General features: G+C 43.7%; 1 protein-coding gene across 1 annotated transcript in view; it reads right to left on the reverse strand.

Annotated features, from left to right (window-relative positions):
- Window positions 1–26,391, reverse strand: part of LOC120917179 (alcohol dehydrogenase 1) — a 54,640-nt gene that overhangs the window by 4,359 nt on the left and 23,890 nt on the right. The window contains exons 4-7 of the mRNA XM_040328284.1: window positions 20,945–21,032; window positions 19,450–19,669; window positions 11,713–11,973; window positions 1,091–1,226 (exon numbers count right to left, since the gene is read on the reverse strand). Of these exons, the coding sequence (XP_040184218.1) occupies window positions 1,091–1,226; window positions 11,713–11,973; window positions 19,450–19,669; window positions 20,945–21,032 (705 nt within the window). The remainder of the gene's footprint in view (window positions 1–1,090; window positions 1,227–11,712; window positions 11,974–19,449; window positions 19,670–20,944; window positions 21,033–26,391) is intronic.

The raw sequence follows: 26,391 nt of genomic DNA on the forward strand, positions 1-26,391 counted from the left end.
GGCACTTAGGTAGAAATTTAACGCCTGTGTAACTTAACTGCTGAAAGTTAAGTTAGGCAGGTTTTTTGAGAATTTGGCCCAGTATACTTTGCAAGTGCAGTTGTACTAGAGCTTGCTAAATTTAACTTAGCAAATAATGCCCAATCACATATAAGAAAAAAAAACAAAAAGAAAACAGCACGTTTACTTGAACTTGATTGGATGATGAAAGTCAGCAGAGCTTCCCCTCAATTACTAAGCTCTGAGGCAACTGTACTATAACCCCTTATAGTTAAATACAATATTGTATTAAGGTATGTGACAGAGTATTGTTGCTGTTGTGTTGCTCCATCAGTAGATACGTTGGCGTAAGTGCTTTAAAAATCCGGGCCTTAGTCTTCAATGACCTCACAAGCTCTCTTTTGTGGATCTGCTAGAAAAAATAGGGAGAGCAGCCTAGTGACAACCATGGTTCCCTTTATGGATACAGTGGAGGATTAAGAGTAGCAACCCCAGTGAAAGTGTGTAATGCACAGAATTATCTGGAAAATAAAATGATTGGAAGGCACCACAGCGAGGGACTGATACGCCACAATATTATATATATATATATATATATATATATATATATATATACACATATACATATATACACACAGACAGACAGACAGACAGATTTATTTTATTTTTTGGGTGGGGGAGATTTGATAAGCTTTAACTTATCAAGTCCCCTTTAATTTTAAATGCTTTGAAAATATTCAGTTCTTCAGAAACCAAGATGCAACAAGACTCATTTACAAAAGGTTTTTAATGCTGGTAATTTGGCAAGTTTAATTTATTTGAACCAGCTTTTTGGCTGATCGGATCAAAGCATCCAATCAAACTTGCCGAAAAGTGACTAGATAAACAGTTTTTGAAGTTGATTAAAAGTGGTAGAAAAATTGCTTTCAATGATGCACTCAAGTAAGTGTCACTATAATTGTCACTGCATTGGTTGTCATTGCATGCCAGCAATTGTTTATGGAAAAATATACATTACACTCTACAGTAAATATAGTACAGTGGTTGCAAATAAATAAAATTAATAATGTAATTCTTAATTGTACATTACCTCCAAAAACAGCTCCGGTCAAAATGCGCCCAGTTAGAATAAGCAAGGGATCAAAAGTCATCACAGCAGATGAAGGAGCCAAGCCAACAATGACAGTTTTTCCACAGCCAAAGTGGGAGGATGTAAGGGCAGAGGTCTAATAATTAAGCACACAATCAATATTCACTAAGCATAATTGTAAAACAGAAACACCAATCATAAATACACTAGAATGACTAGCTAACACGTATCAAATGTTGACAAACCCACAAAATAATTTACTAAAACAAGTTCACCTCCATTGGTGTCTTAGTAAGTTGCACAAAAGTGCCTCAGCCCTTGTTGCCCCTTGTGAGGAGCAGATTTGTTATCATTCTTAGGGATTTTTTTAACCTGCCAAACATATGGTAAATACTGTATGCTTCTAATTAGGTTGTATGTTAATTAAATGTAGAGTAAATGTGGGAAAAAATATTCGAATAAATTCTTTATAAATATGACACAATATGCAATACCTTAGGATTAAACATCATTTACCCAAGCCACTTTGTTTAAGCCCCTTATTATACTTTTTTATGCAAAATTGTCTATTTTATTAAGAGAAAAATTATCCACATCTTTTGTAGAATTAAAGGAAATTTTAGCACTATAACATATTTAATATACTGCTTCAAGGATTAATACATTGAACATTTAGGGGTTGTGCATAACTATTCAGTTAGGTAGAATTGTCTGTGGAAAAAGAGTGTAAATAAATGTAGTTTTCTTTAACCGATTTCCCCAGCCACCACTGTCTGAAGTTCTAACACAAAAAGTTAAGCTGGCCATATACCAGTCTATTTTATTCGTTCAACCAGCGGGCTAACTTAAAAAAAGCTGACCAGACTCCCTATCCACACATTTAATGTTGCAATCAAAATCATCTAAGCTCCACACCTACTCTGCACGGACAAACTGTGCCCAATTTTTTCAGATTATTTAGAGTAATTAAGGATTACAATCTCTATCAGCATTTTATTAATGTGTGTCTCTGTTTGAGATGAAATCCCCCCACCAATGGGGACACTGGCAGCAATAAGAAAATAAGAAAAAAAAAGGCAAAACTTTTTTTTTTGAACCGGAAGGAAGGTTTAGAACACTGTGTGACGGATCTCAGATACCCCAACTGGGCACCTCCGCCAGATCTGTGTCTCCTGTTCTCCAAACGCACCCGCAGCCTGCAGACTCGCCATAACCAGCCCTTAACCCCTTAATAATGAGGCAAAGCACACAGGTGTTGAGGGTTAAACATGTGGAGCATAAAACTGTTTATTAAGTACAAAACATACACCTTTAAACAGTTAGGGACACTCCCCTTAGCCTTGTCATAGAGGGGGTCGGGGACAACGAAGAACCAATGGGAACTCAACACTTGTACATTGAAACATAAACTACAGTTGAAAGACATAAAGGGATTATGATAAGCAGGCAGCCCCTCCTTACACATCCCCCGCTGGGAATGCATCTCCACACCTTTTGTCTGCGTGCCATGACCTAACATAATTAACACAATAACAAGAGGGGGAGACGGGATTCAGCTGATATAAGGACCTTCATTACATTATCCCTTTATAAGTCTTGTATCCCCATGCTTTGGGAATACCGCCATCTTGTACTGTATATGCCTTTATCAGCTAAAAGTACATTGTTTGTGGAATAAAAGTATATTTTTAGCCCAGCCTGCCCAATAGGTTTAAGCAGCTGGAAACAAGTCCACGAGCCCAGCCACAGATACCGCGTTCACCCTGTTCTGATGAACCGGTGACACAAATTTCTGGAGGTGGCATCTTCTCCAGGTGGTGGCAGATGGAAAATAACCCTCCAAATCTCCCATTCTCTGCTGGGCCATAGTCTGTGGGTAGAAGACCAGCCCACAGTCCCCTCCGAAACACACAGTGGCAGTGGGTTCTGTCACATTTCTTCCCCTTTTAAAAACAGACTAACCAGGTCCCTGACCCTCAACTGGTCTAGACCTGCATTAGTCACAAACTCCTACCCCAGGCAAACAGGAAATGGAAAAGTATGACTCTTGCACTGGGGAGCAAAAACCGCACATACGATCTTCCGAGAATAAAAACAGCTGCTGCAGAGTGGGAATGTCTGTCTGCACTCCCCTGGTCTGGGGCCGGGTTTCAGGTATTGGGGGCAGCTGAATAATCCTCTGCCCTGATGCCAGCACTTCAGCTGGCAGGGAACATAGGCTGGTAGTGCTAAGCCATTGAAAGGGAAAATGTACTTGCTTTTCTCCTGGTGTAGATACCAGCCACTGGGGAGTTATCTTCCGGCGACTATCTCCCGGACTCCCTGTCTGTTTTTCTGATGCTGGGCAGAGACTAACAGCTCTCTGCCCTGTAGCCAGCGCTTCTGCTGGGGGGATGAACACTGGGGTAGTGTCTAATTGCTGGGGAGGGAGAATGGCTTTCTCCACTCCCGGTGGGGATATCTGCTGCTGGGGAAACAGCTCACGAAAACCATCTCTCAGACTCTCTAGGTCCAACTTTGAGGGTGAGCAGAGGCCAGCGATGCTCTGCCCTGTAGCCATCGCTTCTGCTGGGGAGATGAACACTGGGAAAACAGCTCACAGAGATCATCTCTCAGACTCTCTGGACTCTCTGGATCCAACTCTGAGGGTGGGCAGAGGCCAGCCACGTTTTCCCCTGTAGCCAGCAATTCGGCTGGGTCACCAGATGCAATACTCTGGGCATGCTGCTGATCACCATCTAACAGCCTTCCATCGCCCTCATCTATGCCTTTATCAGCTAAAAGAACATAGTTTGTGGAATAAAAGTATATATTTAGCCCAGCCGGGCCAATAGGTTTAAGCAGCCGGAAATGACTCCACGAGCCGAGCCACAGATACCGTGTTCACTCAGTTCCGATGAACCGGCGACTGCAGACACAAATGTCTGGAGGTGGCATCTTCTCCAGGTGGTGGCAGATGGCAAATAGCCCTCCAAATATCTTGTTCTTTGCTGGGTCATAGTCTGTGGGTAAAAGGCCAGCCCACAGCCCCCTCCAAAACACACAGTGGCAGTGGGTTCTGTCACACAGCGTTTCTCAACTCCAGTCCTCAAGGTGCCCCAACAGGTCATGTTTTCAGGATTTCCTTCAGATGAAACGGCTGTGGTAATTACTAAGGCAATAAAACTGATCAAATCACCTGTGCAAAATAATGGAAAGTCTGAAAACATAACCTGTTGGGGCGACTTGAGGACTGGAGTTGAGAAACACTGGTTTAGAATATCGTTAAAGCCCAACTGTGGGCAAAAACAATTGTATTTACATTCACTCCCCCCCCTCTCTCTAGGCACTCCTCCCAGATGATAAGTTTTCTCTTGTGAAGTCCATTTGTAAACAGGTGCTCAATAAGGTATTACTGTGTTGCCTGTGTTAATATTTTTTTGGGGTTGATAGGTAGGAGTTAACTCTGCTAGGCAGGCTTTCCTTTTCTGAGAAGCACTGCCCTTTGCCGGATAAAGCACATAAAAAGGGAAACTGTATCTAGGCAAAAACGTCTTTGAACTCTGCATGGGAAAAGAAGGAGAGTTCTGCTAAGGATGTAATAGGATACTTTGTTACTTCCCCCCCCCTTTGTTCCAAACTATATGGAATCTCCTGCTTAATGGACTGATGGGTTTTTCTCACCAAATTAAGGTATGGCTATTTCATGGGGCACTAGAGGCATCACTAAAGGGCAGACACAATGAAGGGCACTGAGAAGAGCATGTACAGGAATGTGTATGGAGGGCGTTGCTGAGAACTGTTTATCTGTTACCTTTAGTTACTTCAGTAAAATAACTTTATTGTTAAGTCAATCTGCCTAGTCTGAAGTCACTAATGCAAATCAAAGAGCAGGACTTAGAAGTGGGGGTGAAGAGAAGTCAGTGCACCAGGGCCAGATTAAGAACATCATGGGCCTGGTGCTGAGGATTTTGGTGGGCCTTTTATAAATAATACAATACAATTTTTTGTTATAACAAATGAAATTACAGAGAGAGAGGGAGGATGAGAAAGAGGACGAGAGAGGGGTGAGGGGTAAGGGAGGGAGGATGAGAGAGAAAGGGGGATGAGAGAGAGAGGATGCGCATGAGCATGTATGGGAATGACATCAACGCAGCCCAGCCAAGGCAAGTGACCGAAGGCACAGAGCCCAGAAGGAAAACCGGGTGAAGATGGAAGCACCCGGGACCTGCCAGACAGATCACAGATCGAAGCACTGGAAGGCTCAGTCTGACAATTTAAGTGTACCCTAATGTGCTAATATGCTGTGCATATTTGTACACTATGGCATAACCTACCTCAGGCCCTCTAAAAAGTAATAATCATAGCGAAGTTTACTACAGCTTTATTATCACAGGATCCCAGGAGCCTCTCATGGGGCCCCCTACTGACCCGGTGGCCCTTGGGCAGTGCCTAAGTGCATAGTTGCCAACATTTCAAAAACACAGGAGAGGAGTGTAGAGGGTATGATGGGGGCAGCATCTACAGGAGAGGAGTGTGTAGGGTATGATAGTGGGCAGTATGCACAGGAGAGGAGTGTGGAGGGTATGATAGTGGGCTGTATGCACAGGAGAGGAGTGTGGAGAGTATGACAGTGAGCAGTACGTACAGGAGAGGAGTGTAGATGGTATGATACTGAGCAGTATGTACATTAAATGAGTGTGGAGGGTAAGACAGTGAGCAGTAGGTACAGGAGAAGAGTGTGGAGGGTATAACAGTGGGCAGTATGTACAGGAGAGGAGTGTGAAGGGTATGACAATAGGCAGTATGCACAGGAGAGGAATGTGGAGGGTAAGAGAGCGAGCGACAATTTCAATGTGTGTTTTACCGCTCTGCAATCCATCGGCACGCCGCGGATCACGTGTGTGCCGATCCGACGTGATCCGTTGCACCACTAGTCATTATCGGCAATTTTTAAGTTGTTTCGGCATGTCCCCAAAACATACATACACACATTATATATATATATACACACACACATATATATATATATATATATATATATATATATATATATATATCCGTGCATCCCTAGTAAGACAGTGAGCAGTATGTACAGAAGAAGAGTGGGGAGGATATGACAGTGGGCAGTATGTACAGGAGAGACGTGTGGAGGGTATGACAGTGGGTCCTATGTATAGAAGAGAAGTGTAGAGGGTATGACAGTGGGCACTATGTACAGGAGAGAAGTGTATGACAGCGGGCACTATGTACAGGAGAGGAGTGTGTAGGGTATGACAGCGGGCACTATGTATAGGAGAGAAGTGTGGAGGGTATGACAGTGAGCAGTAAGTACAAGAGAGAAGTGTGGAGAGTATGTACAGGTGAGGAGAGGATGAAGGAATCTGGGAAGGAAAAATTTAAAGGTTTGCGGAAGGATGTTTAGGAAATGCGTAGTGGTTAAGCAGTACATACATTGAAATCTATATCTATATTGAAATTACGCCAATTAAGCAGAGACCAGCAATAGTCGATCTATGTATGGGCTAGCTGGTTTTACACAAGTCAATCTATTATCTGACTTTTCCCAAAACAATCAGTGCTGCCAGCTATAGTTAGCAACACTGATCATTGTATTCACAGGCAGAACACAATAACACTGCAGAAGTGATTCCCCCATCCACAGGTCAGCAGGTGAGAGGGTGTGTGGGGGACAGGCTGGGGAGAGGTACTAGTCAGTCCCTGGGAAGGCACTGGCTAGTATCAGAGCCAGATAAACACAGGTTACATATGCCACGGTCATTAGAGCGAGAGCAAAAATTCTAGCACTTGACCTCCTCTGTAACTCTAAACATGTAACCTGTAAAAAAAGTTAAAGCATCGCTTAGGACAGTGGTCATCAACCCTGTCCTCAGGGCCCACTAACAGGCCAGGTTTGCAAGATAACTGAAATACATGACAGGTGATATCATTTGCTGCTCAGTGACTGCAGTATTCTAGTCTGCATCTCCCCAAGGTAATACATAAAACCTGGCCTGTTATTGGGCCCTGTGGACAGGGTTGATGGCCGCTGGCTTAGTATACAAAAAAAATTTGTGCTAACTTTAGTGTTTTTTTTTTTTATATATAATGTTTGAGGGTTCTGAGTAATTTTCTAGCAAAAAACAAAAAGATGATTTTTACATGTAGGAGAGAAGTGTCAGAATCGGCCTGGGTGGCAAGGGGTTAATTACCATAAGTAATATACAAATAATTATTATAAGCCCTGTGAGCTCATCCTCTCAGGCCCCGTACACACGTCCGAGAAACTCGACGGGCAAAACACATCGTTTTGCTCGTCGAGTTCCTTGTGAAGCCGCCGAGGATCTCGGCGAGCCAAGTTTCCTCATTGACTAACGAGGAAATAGAGAACATGTTGGCTCGACGAGTTCCTTGTCGGTTTCCTCGGCCAAAAGTGTACACACGACCGGGTTTCTCGGCAGAATACGGCTCCGATCGAGTTTCTGGCTGAATTCTGCCAAGAAACTCGGTCGTGTGTACGGGGCCTCAGTCTGCTGCTGCAGAGTGTGTCCGCTTGTATTTTAACTGGTCGCTTTGTATGTAGCTTCCGACAGGCTGCATAAACAGCCCCATATCTCCGGAACCATTATTGATAGCAGCCCCATATTTTGAACAGTTGTGTTATGGGTCTTCAGGTACATATCCACTAAATGTGCAGTCTCTGTGACCCCTGGTCGCCGAGCTACAATCCTCTAAGTCGATTTTTTTTTTTGGGGGGGGGGGAGGGCCTGGAGCTGCAGCTCCATCAGCCCCTATGTTAATCCGGCCCTGCAGTGCACACACATTGCAAGGGTCTAACCTGCAGTGGAAAGAGAGGAGGCTATGTTATTGTTGACAGGGGCAACCAGCATAATGTTGGGTGCTGATGCAGCCAGCTATCAGGAGTACTGGGGACACACCATGGGTGACACATGATCCTGAAAGAGTGGTGATTTGCAAGCTTGTCTGCCACCCCCCGGTGATTGGTGCCCCACAAAGAGGGACCGATATCAAGGCACCGGGTCTCCCATGTACCAAGAAGAGAGAAGTCTCATAATGTCATTGGGTGTGAGGCAACATATCAGGCTGTGCTGTATTTACTGGGAGAAGTTACAGAGCTTCCAAATGTGAGGGGTGCGCAAACAGGAAGTGCTGCATACACATAGGGCTGACTGCGCCAGTGAAGTATGCTTGCTTCTAAGTCAGAGTGCCGCCTTAATGATGATTTCACGTGACAGCAGCCTCCGCCTGTGAGTACAGGCATTAGCAAATGCTACAAGTAAGTCTCCAATTGAGTGCATTAAGCCCCACCCAAAAGTTATTCTCTCACCTAAGGCCCTCCACCCAGGATCCTCACTGACACTGTTTTTACCTGCGTGGTCTGGAAAAACTAAACAGAGATTTAGTATTTTTTAAGCCAGTCATCAGAGCGAGAGATGGGAGATTGGATGGAGAAGTGGTCAGGGTATTACTTTTATCCTACAGTTAGTCTTCAAGATTTTTATTGATGTACTTTATATTACCAAAAGTATTGAGATGTCTTTACACACACATAAACTTTAATGGTATCCCAGTCTTAGTCCGTAGGGTTCAATAACGAGTTAGCCTACCCTGTGCCGCTATAACAGCTTCAACTCTTCTGGGAAGGCTGATCACAAGGAGTGTTTCTATGGGAATGTTTGACCATTCATCCAGAAGCCCATTTGTGAGGTTAGGCACTGATGTGGATGCAGGGCCGGCAACATGAGAATTTGCCTTACGGCCCCGGTCCTGGGGGGGGCGGCAAAAAAAAGCTCCCTGCTCGAAAAAAAAATTCAAGCTGTCGATCTACGGCTGCGGCCGCCTCCTGCACTATAGCCCTGGCGGCGGCATGGCACTTCACCTGCAAAAAACTTAGCTCAGCTATCTGGCAGCATGGAGGAGTGTGACAGGCGCCCCCATGCTTGTTGACAAGTGTGACCGGCGGTGGCCAGACCAACTGCCAGTGCCAAGCAGCCAAATGTATATTGCTTGCTCAATATGGATTAAATAAATTAGAATTATGCATAGCCATAGATATCATAAATAAAGTGATTTGTGCAAGTAGTACCTGCTGTTGCACAAATCACTTTATTTATATCTATGGCTATGCATAATTCTAATTTATTTAATCCATATTGACCAATCACTATATTTGATTGGCTGCTTGCATCTGTTTGGTCATGTGCATGGCACATGACTTAGGCTACTTTCACACTGGGGCGTTGCGCCGTCGGCAGTATAGTGCTGCTATTTTAGCAGTACTTTACTGTCGTTTTTGCAGCGCTATGCGGCGATATGAGTGCCGGTGGGGGGGGGGGGGGAATGCACCTTCAACTGAGTTGGCAAAAATCCATGAACCGGCCCTGTGTGGATGAGAAGGCCTGGCTCACAGTCTCTGCTCTAATTCATTCCTAAGGTGTTCTATCGGGTTTAGGTCGGGACTCTGCAGGTCAGTCAAGTTCCTCCACCTCATACTCGTTCATCCATGTCTTTATTGACCTTGCTTTGTGCACTGGTCCAAATCATTTGTCTGAGGGGGATTATGGTGTGAGGTTGAATTTCAGGGGTTGGGCTTGGCCCCTTAGTTCCAGTGAAGGGAACTCTTAAGGTGTCAGCAGATCAATACATTTTGGACAATTTCATGCTTGTAACTTTGTGGGAACACTTTGGGGATGGCCCTTTCCTGATCCAACATGACTGTGCACCAGTGCACAGAGCAAGGTTCATAAAGACATGGATGAGTGTGTTTGGGGTGAAGGAACTTGACTGACCTGAACAGAGTCCTGACCTCCACCTGATAGAACACCTTCGGAATGAATTAGAACAGAGACTGTGAGCCAGGCCTTTTTGTCCAATATCAGCGCCTGACCTCACAAATACGCTTCTGTAACAATGGTCAAACATTATCATAGACACACTCCTAAACCTTGTGGACAGCCTTTCAAGAGAGTTGAATCTGTTATAGCTGCAAAAGGTGAGCCAACTCAATATTGAACCCTACAGACTAAGACTGGGATGCTATTAAAGTTCATGTGCGTGTAAAGGCAGGCATCTCCAATACTTTTGTTAATATAGTGTATAAAGAAGAGGTTTTGACCATTGTTGGGCTATAACTCTTGACAATTTAACCATGATATACAGCCAAATTGGTATGTATTCTTCTCTGCTGAAAACGCTTGTAGGCATTTTTGCACCTGTCTGGACAGTGAAGTTGTAGAAATGTTGTCAGGGAGTAAGAAGTATGCAACCTAACTTTTCACCTAACTTGGCTATCACCTGATCCTGCTGAACATTCTGTCCCCATTAATGAAAGAATTATAAAAAGACACAATGTTCCAGGAGCATATAAAGGCTACCAAATGCTAGATGAAATATTCAGCACAAAAGCTATAAAGAACTTTTAAAGAGCCTTCAAAGCACACAATGGGGTAGATTCACGTAGCTGCGCTTTAAGTTACGGCGGCGCAGCGTATTGTATTTACGATACGCCGACGCAACTTACAGGAGCAAGTGCAGTATTCACAAAGCACTTGCTCCGTAAGTTGCGGCGGCGTAGCGTAAATGGGGCCGGCGTAAGCGCACGGAATTCAAATGTGGAAGGGGGGGCGTGTTTTATGTAAATCGATGATGACCTGACGTGATTGACGTTTTGTACGAACAGCGCATGCGCCGTCCGTGTACATATCCCAGTGTGCATTGCTTCCGAGTACGCCGCAACAAGGTATTGGTTTCGACGTGAACGTAAATTACGTCCAGCCCTATTCTCGAACGACTTACGCAAAAAAATAAAAAATCGAAGCGGGAACGACGTCCATACTTAACATTGCGTGCGCCTCATAGAAGCAGGAGCAACGTTACGCCGTAAAAAGCCTTACGCAATCGACGTAAAAAACTACCGCCGGACGCAAGTACGTTTGTGAATTGGCGTATCTAGGTAATTTGCATACTCTACGCCGAAAACAACGAAAGCGGCACCTAGCGGCCAGCGTGAGAATGCACCCTAACATACGACGGCGTAAGAGAATTACGCCAGTCGGATCTTAGGCTAATGTCGGCGTATCTTGCTTTCTAAATACAGAACGAAGATACGTCGGCGCAGATTTGAATTTACGCGGCGTATCAATAGATACGCCGGCGTAAATTCTTTCTGAATCTACCCCACTGATGGCAGTTTCCATTGTTTGAACTTTCCCTGTCAGTCATAGTTGTATTTTTTTTTTACAAGGTTCTTGTTGGTCTTTTTGTTGTCCTCTACCTCAAATATTGGTGAATCAGGCCAAACAAGTTTAAAACTGAACTCTCCGAATTTATTTTGCTTACTTTTACATATTAGGTGCCCAGCACAGAAGACCTACTGCTCTAAATTTTGGTGAGTCAGAGAAAGAGAAAGGTGGGCTGAAAATGATCAAAAGCAAACACCATTTTTTTTTTTATCCAATTAAGTTTGCTTAGCACTAATATAACCTTAAGGGTGCCTCTACGTTTTTTCTCTATGTGTGTCTGTATCTCTTCAACTGCAGGTTTTTAAGTGTATGCATGTAAACAACAACAATTTACTTACAGCAATCATGTTACTACTCATTCGATTTTTTAATGTCACTAACCATTACTGAAGTGTTTCCAATGACCTCAAATGCATAATCCACACCATCATCAGTCATCTTTGCCAAGACCTCATGGATGGGAATATCGTAGTCCTTTGGATTGATGCATTCAGTGGCTCCACACTCCTTGGCTTTTGAAAATTTATCACTATTTAAATCTACTCCAATAATCCTGGAGGCACCAGCCACTTTACATCCGATTATCACAGAGAGCCCAACACCTCCCAAACCAAACACTGCACACGTGGAGCCAGGCTTAACCTGCAAAACATGAAACATTGAAAATTAACTGTGGAGCATTGGAGGCCCTGCATGGGTATACAGACATTTTTGCAAATGACCTGGAAAATTGCAGAGATACAGTAAGGTTTTTTTTTATTCCTAAACACTTTACCCAAACATTTTCATTAACAGTTCATAGACAGAATTTGCACAGAGATCCTTGACCTCTTTAGAATACATTTCCTTTTCTTGTTTTTTTTCCAAAGAAAGATGTCCAGGCAGCCACATACATAGTATTTCAAAGAACCACAGTGACAAACTTTATAGCCCTGGTATTGAGGATACATTACTACAAACATAGAAATGAAACCTGAAAGCACACAACTCGTTTCACAGACTATTCACTTACCACACAGTTAAAGCGGAGCTCCACCCTATAGTGGAACTCCCGCTCATCTGAACCCTCCCCCCCTCCGGTGTCACATTTGACACCTTTCAGGGGGGAGGGGTGTCCAGATACCTGTCAAAGACAGGTATTTGCACCCACTTCCGGGATTCCTCTCTGCGGGGACTCTGCGGGTAGTACGTCACTTCCTGCCCCCACCCGTTGTGTTCTGGAAAACACTCGGCTCCCAACACAACGGGAACCAGTGAGGACGGCGCCGTAGGGAATCGGGCAGTGAAGCTGGAGCGCTTCACTTCCTAATTCCCTCACCGAGGATGGCGGTGGGGGCAGCAGTGTGACGAGCGATCGCCAACTGCCAACGTCGCTGGACTCCAGGACAGTTAAGTGCCCTAATATTAAAAGTCAGCAGCTGCAGTATTTGTAGCTGCTGGCTTTTAATATTTTTTTTGCGGCGGAGATCTGCTTTAAAGCGGGAGTTCACCCAAAAATCAACTTTCTGCAGTTAGATCCAGCATACTGCTGACATCTGCAGTATGCTAGTCTTTTTTTTTTTTGGTACTTATCGTTTTAGCAGTAATTCTTCTATGCCTCCGAGCGGGGATTACTTCCTGGTATAGGCGTTCCCTTCAAGACAAGCAAGTTGATTGACAGCCTTCGATAGCGCGTCACGGCTTCCGAAGATACACAAATGACGCTCGGCAATTTACGGCGCCTGCGCAGTCAGCTCTACACGGCAGGCGCAGGCACCGTAAACAGCAACGTGTCACCTCGGCTGTTTTCGGAAGCCGTGACGCGCTATCGAAGGCCGTCAATCAACTTGCTTGCCTTCGGGAACGCCCATTCCCCGAAGGATTCCCCGCTCGGAGCCATAGAAGAGATACTGCTATAACGATAAGTACCAAAATAAAATAAAAAAAGACCAGCATACTGCAGATGTCAGCAGTATGCTGGATCTAACTGCAGAAAGTTGATTTTTGGGTAAACTTAATTGTTTATAAAAATCAGGTATAATGAGATTAAGAACCATAGCTTAGTCTCTGCCACCCCTAAGAATTTACCCATATCGTCTGAGCTGAACGTAAAGCTACCTTGTCATTAGGCTAAATCAACCTTGTAAAACAATCAAATGTACACTTGCCTTTTTAGTAGCTTGTTTAAAACTGTTCAATTGCAAATCTCCGGCCACTAGAGGTATCCAACACTTCCAGGTGTGTCAAATTACCATGCTATGTGCTGTGGTTTCTCCCACCAGCCCCTTAGTGACAAAGATGCCAGCAGGGGAAATCACAGCACACAGCTTAAAAGAAAGTATTCTGTAAACATCCAAAAGTGTTGGATACATATTGTGCTGCCCCAATAGGGGCATAGAATATGAGATGCATGGCCTCAGTTAATATTAGCATTGTTATATAGATTAGAGTTTATATAGTGTGGTTTGCCTACTATTTTCTCATAGCTAAATCTATGTGTTATCCTATGCTGCCATCTAGTGGCCTTTGTTGCAATGCACATGTTTTATGTGATTCTTTGAGTTACCACATATTTTCACTGTATGTATGCCCCTCCCTGCTTCCTGTGTGGAGTACTTCCTGTGTCATCTCTTCAGCCAGCAAGCCACATGTAGAAGGACACTCATGTACTCTGCTCAGTACGTAGGAAAGGCATCATCTTTTGACCGCACAATACTATCACCATTCATCTGCTGTTCCTGTTATCTGCTGTAACCCCTGAAGTTAAAGAATAAACACCTCTTTTGAATGAATCGGTATTGACGAGTTCAGCTGTCTGACAAGGATTGTCCGCAGTGAGTATATCTGCTTATACAGGCCAGGCATAGAGGTCTCAGCAAGGGATATATCGCTATCACAACAATCGGAGTCAGAACACATATAACTGCCAGATATCTGCTATGTGGCAGAGTTTTAAGGTATGGGCCATTACAAAAACAAGTTTAAAAAAAAGTTTAAATTAAGGCTGGCTTTTGGTTAAGTGGGACAGCTTAAAGTGAACCTGTGACCAGTTTTGGAGCATACATTTTTTACATAATTCTAGTGATCAGTAAATAAGCTTTAAAACAAGATGTCCCTGTCATCTATAGCTGCTTGGTATAGGAAGTAATTAATTCTAAAAGAATCTCTCCCAACCATCCCTCATTCACCAGGACCATCCCGGAATTTGAGCCATGTCCCGGCAAATCAGGGCTGAGTCTCGGAATACCCGCGTTGTGTGCAGGGCATCTTGGTTCCTGCATGCCGTGAGCTACTCTTTACCCGGCTGCCTCTCAAACACACATACAGTGCAGATCAGAGTGTACTGAACCCGCCCCTCCTTCGCCTATGTTTTTCTGTACACAGAGGAGAAGGCGGGGAGCAGCACACCCACACCTTTTATACTGCTTCATCACTGTATCTGATCCTTCCTTTCAAAATGTGTTTCCCAGTGCTACACCTTTCATCCAAATTCTAAATGGCTGAATTTGTAAATTTAAAAACCCAATATAATGCTACACTCACACTGCTGCGGGGAGGGATCATTAGCGGTAAATCACTGTTAGTTTTAGCAGCCCTTCACCGCTGTTATAAAAGTACTTTTCAGTTGCTAGCGGGCGCTTTTAAGCCCTGCTAGCATCTGAGGAAGGGGTTAAAAGTGCCCGAAATGCACCACTGATAAAGCGCTTTTCAGGCACTTCGGCATTGCTGCACATTGATTTCAATGGCAGGGGCGGTTTAGGAGCGGTATATACACTGCTGCCGCACCGCCACAAAGATGCTGCTTGCAGGACTTTTCTTCCTGTCCTGCAAGCGCACCGCCCCAGTGTGAAAGCACTCGGGATTTCACACTGGGGCTGCAGAAGAGGCAGCTTTACATGTGCTATTTTTAGTGCAAAAAAACGCCTGTAAAGCGCCTCAATGTGAAAGTGGCCTAAAGGAATAGCAGTGGTAAAAAAAGCACTTGTGGGTTTAACTAATCATTTTTTATATAATTCTCCTTTAAGGGGGCGTGTCCTATGTCTACATACTTTTGCTAATAGGTGTTCCCCATTCCCATCTCAAAAAGTTGGAAGGTATGTTAAATATCCTCAGAGATCACAACACAGACTCCAAAGTTGGGTTTTAGTCAGTTTCCAACAGCTTAGAATGACTGTTATGCCGCGTACACACGATCATTTTTTGGCATGAAAAAAAATTACGTTTTTAAAAACGTCATTTAAAATGATCGTGTGTGGGCTTCACATAGTTTTTCGGCTTCTGAAAAACGACACAAATTTTTTTTTTGAACATGCTGCATTTTTTAACGTTGTTTTAAAAAAAAATGTTTTTCGGGTTGTAAAAAATGATCGTGTGTGGGCTAAAACAACGTTTTAAACCCGCGCATGCTCAGAAGCAAGTTATGAGACGGGAGCGATCATTCAGGTAAAACATAATGGAGTAAGCACATTCATCACGCTGTAACAGACAGAAAAGCGCGAATCGTCTTTTATTAACACAGAATCAGCTAAAGCAGCCCAAAGGCTAATAGAACTTCCCCTTTAGAGTGCCGTCGTACGTGTTGTACGTCACCACGCTTTTTTCATCATTTTTTAAAAACGATGGTGTGTGGGCAACGTCGTTTTTAATAATGAAGTTGGAAAAACTTCGTTTTTTGGACATGCTGAAATACAACGTTTTTTTTAATGCCGAAAAATGATCGTGTGTAAGTTACATTAAAAGTCTGAAAGGCTGCATCAGTTCTGGTGCAATAGAAATCATTACAAAAAAAAAAAAAAGATTTCTGTACCTCTGAAGGTAAATGTCTCTACAATGCCTGTGTTTGCAATCAGGAGCTTGTGGGACAGGTTCCCGGCCATATGACTCCTAGCACATCTAATCACAGCGATCACGTGATTTGGAATTGCTGTCCCCTTGGCTTAAAGGGTGCCCAGGAGGTAGCGGGTAGGGATCATTGATGGTACCAAGTAGTGAAAGCTATCACCATCATCTGGCTTTCAACCACACTGGGCTATTCATTATGGAACCTGTCTTCAACATTTATTATGTTGACTATAGCATCTGTGGAGTCTTACTTTTCTAAATACAGTAGAGGCAGATAAATAAAAAGTGTTGTCTTTATGTTTTTAGAGAATATGCTGCACAATATAAACCTCTCCCCCACTTTTGCCACCTAAAACTAAAATTGATGTCCAAGAACAAGTGCCATAGGGTGTCTGATAGTACCCCTCTTCTCCAGAAAAGTTCCTTGTTTGTGATAAGTTTCACTCTACCGTAGAAGCTTATTTTTTTTTTTTTAAATAACAAATTGTTATAGTTACCTGCTCCTTGAAATGGTTTTACTCAGAGTGGCCCAAACCTTCTCTGCTGGGGTCCTTTTGGCTCCTGCTCTTTTGTGTTTGCCCCCATTCCAAGCGCTCACACTGTGAGCAGACGTGTCAGTCAAAAGACACACAAAGCATGGCTCGGCCCCACCCCCTCCCTCCTCCAAAGATTCCCACTGCTACCTCTGTACCTCTGAATAGAGAGAGCAGCAACACTGCTCTCAGACATAGTGCTGGATTGAAAGAGGAGCTAGGTAAGTATCTGGGGGAGCTGGGGTATGTGACTAAACCCTGTTGCCTTTTACAGCCAAGGAAACTGCCATCTCAGCCATGTTTTGATCTGCAGTTGCCATGGTGCTGCACATGTGACCAGTTATGACACCAGCCATTTGATGGTTTGTCACTTCAGTTGCGAGTACAAGCAACTGTAACAGTTAATATTTACAGCATGCCTTGAATATAACGGTTTTGGGAAACTGTTAAATTTATGGGTTTTGTTTCCTTTAAATCTTCTTAAAAGTGGAACTGAAGGCTTATGCCACGTACACATGATCCAAATATTGTACGAAAAAAAATGTCCTCCGAGGAAGAACCGTCCAATAATCGGATCGTTGGTCCAGGGCTTCTGTGAGCCGATCATGACAGTTCATCCGATATTATTTTATCGGACATGCACGAAAATTTTCCTTGTATGATACCAGATAGTACGATTTTCGTTTGGTCAGTACAGTTGTCGTCCGAAAATACAACACAAATACATTACAACACATGACATCACTTCCGATTTTTTTTCCTGTCGTACGAGAATCTTAATGACTTTAGCAACCTATTCAATTTCTACGTGCGACTAGTAAACGGAAAAAGTCGCACGATCTGTCGTCCGATTTTCAGATCGTGTGTATGTGGCATAAGTTAGAGTAGACTCTGAGCAGTCATTGTATCTGCACCCGTGGAAAAGATGCCGCTGCCGGTAAGGGACCAGTAGAGCAGTGAATGCGGGGGATCAGTAGGAAAGTAGGAAATGTAGTTCCACTTTAACTTAAAGTGTAAGCTCCACCCAGATGCTGGCCTCCTGTCCATTGAGTGGTATTTTCTCATTATGAAGACACAGTGAAGCCTAGTACATACAGGCTGGATGTTGGTCGGCATCGGCATGTTCAATAGAAACCGGCCGATGTTCGGCCCATGTGTATGGCAGCCAGTTCAACAGAAACTGCCCATTTGTCCGGCTTCTGTCAAAGGGTCATGACCGAAAAAGGTCTGCCGACCGGCTCCTACCCAGCGCTCTTAGCCAATGGCTGAGAGCGCTGACTGGAGTGTTTTGGTGGTGGGGCCTTCCCCCTTCAGAACTCAATAGCACAGCAGGGGGATCTCTGTACTACTACATCAGACTGTTAGTACTGCTGGGCTGAACGAAAAAAAAAATATATAGTAGTGTGAACAAGGATTGAGCCAATAAAAGGGCAGTGCTGCATGTGGATGAGTCTTATGCCTCAACCCTAGATGTCAAGGCCTCCATAGCAAAGCAAATTTACCCTAGACAAGACACAGAGGAGGATTTTATGGACAAGAGAAGGAATAAGAGTTACAGGTTTTTGTGTTTGCTCCTAGGTAGCACCTCCAAATGCTCCAGCTCCACAGCCTGCAGCTTGTCAAAGTCTATGGCAGGCTGAAAGGTGCTGTGGCTAGACAGGAGTAAATGCTGTACTGAGTGCTACTCATGTTTAGGGCCCTATACATTCAGGGATGAATGTGTAAAGTATAAGTAATCTATTTTCCAAACATTCATCCATGAACACATAGGGCCCTAAACATGAGTACCACTCGGTACAGCATGCAGCCCCCATCAGCCGCAATGTATTTAAACTTGCAATAAACTTGGACAGGCTGCAGGCAGTGGGGTTGGACTCTTCACATATGCCTCCTGAGCACACTAAATTGTCAGGATTTGATACACATGGGCTAAATGCCTTGGGCCAGATTCAGAAAGGAGTTACGACGCCGTATCTCCAGATTCGCCGTTGTAACTCTGAGTGTGAGGCGTCACATCTCTGTGCCTGATTCATAGAATCAGACACGCCTCACTGTTGCCTAGATACGAGCGTCGTATCTTGTGGTGCATATTTACGCTGGCCGCTAGGTAGCGCTTCCGTTGATTTCCGTGTAGAATATGCAAATGAGCTAGATACGCCGATTCAGAAACGTACGTGCGCCCGGCGCATTGATTTACGTCGTTTACGTAAGGCTTTTTTCGGCGTAAAGTTACCCCTGCTATATGAGGCGTAGCCAATGTTAAGTATGGACGTCGGGACAGCGTCGAATTTTGCGTCGTTTACGTCATTTGCGTAAGTCGTACGTGAATAGGGCTGTGCGTAAGTTACGTTCACGTCTAAAGCATTGATTATTTGCGGCGTAATTTGGAGCATGCGCACTGGGATACTTTCACGGACGGCGCATGTGCCGTTCGTTAGGAGCGTCAATTACGTGGGGTCACAAGTCATTAGCATACAACACGCCCACTACATGCCTACTTTAAATTAGGCGAGCTTACGCCGGACCAGTTACATTACGCCGCCGTAACTTAGATCGCAAGTTCTTTCTGAATACGGGACCTGCCGCTCTAAGTTACGGCGGCGTAGTGTATCTGAGATACGCTACGTCTGCCAAAACTTACGCAATTCTATCTGAATCTGGCCCATTGTGTGCAAGTAGCCTTTAAACATCTTGTGGTATCATTATGCAATAAAGAATCAAGAATATTTTGACTGTTTGGTTAGAAATAAGGTTTAGTACTTACTTTACCAGTGTTGACAGCAGAGCCATATCCAGTGGAGAACCCACAGCCAATCAAGCAGACTTTTTCCAGTGGAGCATCATCATGGATCTTAGCAACAGCTATTTCATCCAGCACAGTGTATTCAGTGAATGTGCTGGTGCTGATAAAGTTGTGAATGGATTTTCCCTTGCAGGTAAATCTGCTGGTTTTATCCAACAACACGCCATCATATTTGCCAATGCTATTTAGGAAATAGAAGACTTCTATGTAAATGGAATGTATAGTGTTTTGCCAATTTTCTTTATTTTACTCCTAAATAATTTTAAAAAACAAATAATATTTTTTCTTCTTAGGTAACTATGAACCATTGCAAACAGGGGTCAAGTCCTGGGGAAAAAAGTGTGGGAACTCCCACCCAAAATCCACTCACCCACCAAAAAAAAATAATGCGCTTATATGCATAATTACTAAACCGCATCCGATCCACTGTACCTTAGTAATCCTTTATGTTACTGGCCGCTTCCTGTATATGGATTCATCGGGTAGTGTGCGGGTATTCCGTCACTTCCTCGATGCCGCAATGTCTCCTGGGAGCTTTTGTCATTGTTCCCAGGAGACATTGCAGAGGTCTGCAGCGAGTTATCGCGGGATTTAGGAAAGAAGCATGAGATATTGCAGCATCGAGGAAGTGACGGTATACCCGCACACTACCCGATGAATCCATATACAGGAAACGGGCAGTAACATAAAGGATTACTAAGGTTCGCCTGCCCCTTACAGTGATTCGAGCTGGGCATCGCCGCTTAGTGAAGGATTGGCTCGGGCGACTCAGTTTCCACGCGTTCCTGCAAGACTTGAGCCCTGATTGCAAATAAATATTACAAAATTTACCACATGCAGGCAGCATTCTTCTATACTGTAAACAGAGTGGGATTTGATTCAGAAACCACACAGCTGAATGATCAGAGGAGAGTCCCCCCCCAACCATTACCTTTCTCTGTATGTAGTTCATTTGGCTCTATATGGATTATTATCTACAGAAAGTCAGTCTCAAGCGGGCCTCTATTAGTGAGTTTGTTTGAACATTCTGAAGTGCCATAAGTTCTGATTTTTTTTTATCAAAGTTATGAATTTTTTGTAAACTTGCCAAAAGAAACAAATCTATGCTAACCATGAAAACTTCTGTTATTTTATAGCCCATGACTAGCTTAGTATAAATTTGGCATGTTTCAATAAAATATGGCAAAACGTTGTAAAATGGTTTGCAAAATGGAAAACTTCAAGCAAAACTGTAAAACATGCTTTTAGGAGAAACAAAAATAAAAAGTTAAAAGACAAAGGTTCAGCAAAAAGTAGTGTACAAAGCTATCTGACCCAATATAAAGAACCATGTCCTCCTGTGATGGCCATTTTGCCACAACAAAGATTATTTTTCTATTGTTTGGATTTGTATGGTGGTGGGCTAGTTTATCTTTTTAAATTGCTTTGCCCTCTGAATATTTGATTATTTACTTACTCATTTTTGTAGCACAGATTACTCTCTGGATTTTTACAACATCTGCATTCTCCACACTGTGGCACAAACAATGGGATGACTTTATCTCCTGTAGGAATTAAAAACCGGTCACAAAGTGGAAAAGGATTTAAATATTCTTGTCAAATAAATGGTTAAATGAAAGAGTATGACCACCTAAAATTGATAGGTCAATTCATGATGAATTAGGGGCACGTTTTTAAGTAGTCAAAGCAAATGTGCAAGGTTTTTTTAATTTCATGGTGACTTTGCCAATACATATTTCAACTGTTCACTACTAAAATATTTCAAACATGCTTTTGTAGATTGTTCTACTCAGAGAATGCACGCTGTAAATCAGAGCAAGAACACCAAAAAAGGAAAAGCCCTAGGCAGGTTAACAAGAAAGGACCCATCACACCAAGCCTATTTTACTACATACAGTAATTGCAGCACCCTGACTATAGACTCTTACATTTGAAGTATACTCCCTTTTACTTGAATAGATTGCAAATGTTTCCACCTACTGTATCCCTTGCTTATACCCTAATAAAATGTAAGCTTTTATACCTTCTGTATTCTCTCTTAAAGCCTAATAGATTGTAGTGTATTTTACCCTCTGTATTACTTTCGTATACCCTAAGGCCGGGTTCACACTAGTCTGACAAACGCTACGACATTGGGAGCTCATGTCGCATGACGTTTGGAAATCAATGTTTCCCTATGGGAGCTGTCTTAACTGGTCCGACACATGTCGGACCGACTTTAAAAATGCTCCCTGTACTACTTTGGTCCAACTTTGATCCTGCTTCACCCCATTGAATATCATTGAAGTTGGATCAAAGACGGAACACCGTCTTGCATGATCCAACTTTGGCATGTCACTTGTGCTCTGCTGATCTTGAGGAGGAACTCCACGCTAAATTTTAAATAAAAAAACGGCATGGGTTCCCCCTCCAAGAGCATACCAGGCCCTTGGGAGAATATCGGGGCATGATGGGACTGGGACGCCCCATGCCTATATAAATGGTCACGCAACGCACGCACGGCATTACAGTGGGAGAGCTCATTGTGTCAACATCGGGACAGGAGAAAGAGGGAAGAAGATGGCGGAGAAGACGGCGGAGAAGACCGGGCCACCCCGCTAGTAAAAGAGCTTCAAGAAGATAGTGGAGGGGCTCGGCAGAAGGCAGAAAGCACCAGAGAGCACAGAGAAGAGAGCGGAGAGTCGGAAGAGACCCCCAGAGTCGGAAGAAGACCCGGAAGTTGAAAGAGACCCCCGAAGTCAGAAGAAGGCCCCTGGAGCTGCCTAATGAATTACTTTAAAAACCGGTGTAGTGTGTTTTTTTTTCTTGACACTTTTTTCCACCAGGTGAATGGGTAGGGGTACAATGTACCCCATACTCATTCATATAGGGTGGGGGGCTGGGATCTGGGGACCCCGACAACGAACGGCCAGGGTTGTCGAGAAGAGGCCCTGTCCTCATCAACATGGGGACAGGGTGCTTTGGGGTGGGGGGCCACAGGATGCCCCCCCGCCCCAAAGCACTCACCCCCCCATGTTGAGGGCATGCGGCCTGGTACGGTTCAAGAGGGGGGTGCTCGCTCGTCCCCACCCCCTTTCCTGAATGGCCGGGCTGCGTGCTTGAATAATGGCCTGGTATGCTCTTGGAGGGGGGACCCATGCCGATTTTTATTTAAAATTTGGCGTGGAGCTCCCCCTCAAGATCCATATTAAACACAGTGCCTGGTATTGTCAGGGATCCAAGTCAGATCCCCGTTCATTGAAAGTTGGACGTAAAGTATGTCGGCTTCAAGTCGCAGGGCAAAGTCGGATCCAAAGTAGTACAAATGTTGTGGTGCACCAGTGTGAACCCGGCCTAATAGACTCAGCTGTGCATGGTAACCAATTAGATTCTAACTTCAACTTCCTCAATTAAGCTTTTGGGCTCGGTTCACACTGGTGCGATGTGGGAAACCCTGCTTTGGCGGAAGAGGATGCATACAGCAGAGGAAGCCGCTGGAGGAGCAGACCCCGGAGCCGCTGCCCACACTCCAGGAAAGGAGAAGCAGTTACCACAGAGTTTTCTTAGTGCCGTGCCATGCCACCAGGGAGTGTTCTTTGTTTGCTGCCCTCCCAAAAGAAGAACCCCCTGGCCAGAAGGAATATCTGAACTTATATCGTACCTAAACCTAAAAGAAAAATCATAATATATTGTAGCTCACCAGCCCTTAGATGTGTTAACTGCATTCGTTTTTGGGTTTTTTCTCCCTTTTTTTTTTTCTAATGAATCTGCAAATTACACAATTCCAGTTCCTTCATGGCTATGCATTTTCCTCCTCTGTATCTATGGAGGGAACCATGGTTTTTACATAGGCTGAACGTCAAACATGTCTGTTTATGTACCTCCATATAAGGATGTGACAAGGGCATTTATGCTCGTCTGCTTTTTGCAGTATATCTATTCCTATCTATTAAAGATTTCCCTGTAAAAAATCGAAACACAAAAGAAAAATCTTAATATACCAATCCTGCCTACCAATCCTAAGATGCATATGTTTTTTGGATTTTCTAGAAAGTTGGATCACAGCAGCAAAAAAAGAGATAGTCGATTTTGGAAGAGGCTGAGAGCAATAGTAGGGACTTTTCTGAGAATACATACAGGAACAACATTTTAAAAAACAGAGTTTAGTGTCACTTTAAATGGGCTTAGTGGCTTAAATTTTATCACACTTATTTGCATGCACAATGTTGCTTTAATACAGAGCCAGTACTAATAATTAGAATAGTAGAGATATGGGGGTGATGGCGCTGTCTCTAGTGGAGGCTAAGAGTACCGGGAAGTTGGTACGTGACTCACTATAATCTGACCCCTGTGAGACTTAAGCTGGTGGGTCTGTGACAATATAGTGCCTCAGTGTGCTGCTCATGTGAGAAGCAGTAAAATAAAATGAAATAGTATGCCAGTGATAAAGTGAGTGTGACTCCCAGTCACGAGTGTTGCTGTGTGGTTACAGACACATTAAGTAAGCATTACATAGGCACGTGCAAATGAAAAAATAACCAAACATTGAGTGTATAAACAATATTGAATGATACTATGTAGTATCTACCTATCAGCAATAGTGCTATAGGTCTAAATTTATCCAAAAAATAAAAATATCAATATCAAAATGATGAAAAAATAAGCAAATGCTTAATAAATAGTCCAGTGAATGAATAAAGGGACAGTAGTCCATGCAAAATAAATCAAAAGTTATTCGTGACCATGTGTTTTCCAAACAGAGTGAGTAGTCACAGTATGCAGTTGTGCAGCTTTACGCAGTGGGTCCGGTGCTCCCCCTCCTGGGTCCCCACTCACCAGAGGCACTCACCCCTGCAGGGGTAAAGTGCATATAAGTGGATGGTATCCAAACGGTTCAGCTCCTCGCCTGTCCGTGTTCTCCGGGTAGATCCTCTAGTCCAGATGGTACCAGGCTTCCTGGGTATCCAAATTCCTCCAGGGGAAAAAAAGGACTCTCATAGAGTAGTAGGTTCAAAGTACCAGGGGTTAATTTTTATTAGTGGTGCAGCCGTGTAGCTGGCTTCCACTTAGGCAGTATATACAAAAAATTACTTAAAACATAAAAGTAAGGTATAAAAGAAACTGGGACCAAGTTCCGATAAAAATGACTAAAAACAAAACAAAATAGATACAAGTAGGCAGCTATCTGGTGATAGCAAGCTTCCCTGCACAGCACTCGAGCCGGTATCGAAAGTCAGCGCCAGCCTGGGAACGGCGTGCGTTCCACCAAATGATCAGCTGGTTGATCCGGGAAGTGCGTGCGGGCGTGCGTGTATCCGTTTTACGCACGTTTCGTTCTATTACGTCTTCTGAAGCGGGTACACGCATACCGCTACTGATGATTTAAATAGCCAGCGTCATCATGGAAAGAGCCCTCCCACTTAACAGCGATATCCAATCAGGGTTTTGATGGAAATTTTCCCATCCAATCGGGTCAGTTTGGTAAATGTCCCTGGATGTCTCTAGTTTCCATGATGAGCGTTTGCTTTGACAGACATGGTAAAACAATTCATGCAACAACATCCTGGTTTTGCTAAAAAGGTTATATAGACAAAAGGTTCATATGCAGCCCGCGCAGGCAGTAATGAGAAATGCAGTCACAGCTGCAGTGGGTAGACCGAAACGGGGGCAGCATATATTATGTGTAAGTAAGTAATAATAATACTAAACCAAGTATGCTAGTGCACAGTGTGGGCTGACCATACATGCATTTATCCAAAGGTGTATTAGATATCCAGCATCATCCCCGGTTCGATGGGCAAGGGTGGTTAAAGTGATATCCCATAGATGCCGTTACACATGTTATATACCAGATCATGGAAGGGAAGTAAATGCCCTAACCCAATTGGTTCCACCTGGAGGTCAGCAAGTACACTTGGTATGAGGGTGACCTGGTGCAAGGGGCATGATTGGTCATAAGTATGCATGTAGGGGAGTAGATATCGAAATATTGCTAAGCAAAAAAAAACACAAAAAAAAACAATAACTGCCCTCATAGGGTGAGCACCCTAAGGGTGCAGTAAGTATGCGCATTAGCTATGGGATAACTCAGAGGGCGACTAGATCAATAATGTAACATACAATGAAACATGGAGGACGGAATGGGTACAATGACCCATATCTAGGAACATGAGAGAAAGCAGGGACTGTGTGGCCTGGATAAGTGGGGTTAAAAATCTAAGGTGCCCTTATACTAAGGGTTGGCAAGAAAGCAGTTTAGATCAATGTCTTTATTCAGCCCGTTGATCTAAACTGCTTTCTTGCCAACCCTTAGTATAAGGGCACCTTCGATTTTTAACCCCACTTATCCAGGGCACACAAGGATACTTTGCAAACCTCACCCTGATTCACCACCTACCTACGCTGGTTTATCACATGTAGATGCTACTTGTACCAGGGTAGGCTTCTTTATATCGATCCATCTCTACGTACCACCTCTCAGAGTGTATATATACTGCCTAGGACGTTCCACTCTCTATTATTTCAGGCCTGTGTGTTCAGTTTTCTCACCCCTTATGGGAGATGTACTGCCTATATCGATTACAAATCCACTCATACTCACTTTATGATTCACATATGCATATGTCACACACTCCATGATTCATATATGCATATACCCAACCACACAGTCCCTGCTTTCTCTCATGTTCCTAGATATGGGTCATTGTACCCATTCCGTCCTCCATGTTTCATTGTATGTTACATTATTGATCTAGTCGCCCTCTGAGTTATCCCATAGCTAACGCGCATACTTACTGCACCCTTAGGGTGCTCACCCTATGAGGGCAGTTATTGTTTTTTTTGTGTTTTTTTTTGCTTAGCAATATTTCGATATCTACTCCCCTACATGCATACTTATGACCAATCATGCCCCTTGCACCAGGT

This window comes from Rana temporaria, chromosome 1 (genome assembly GCF_905171775.1).
Source record: "Rana temporaria chromosome 1, aRanTem1.1, whole genome shotgun sequence".
NCBI classification, from domain to species: Eukaryota; Metazoa; Chordata; class Amphibia; order Anura; family Ranidae; genus Rana; species Rana temporaria.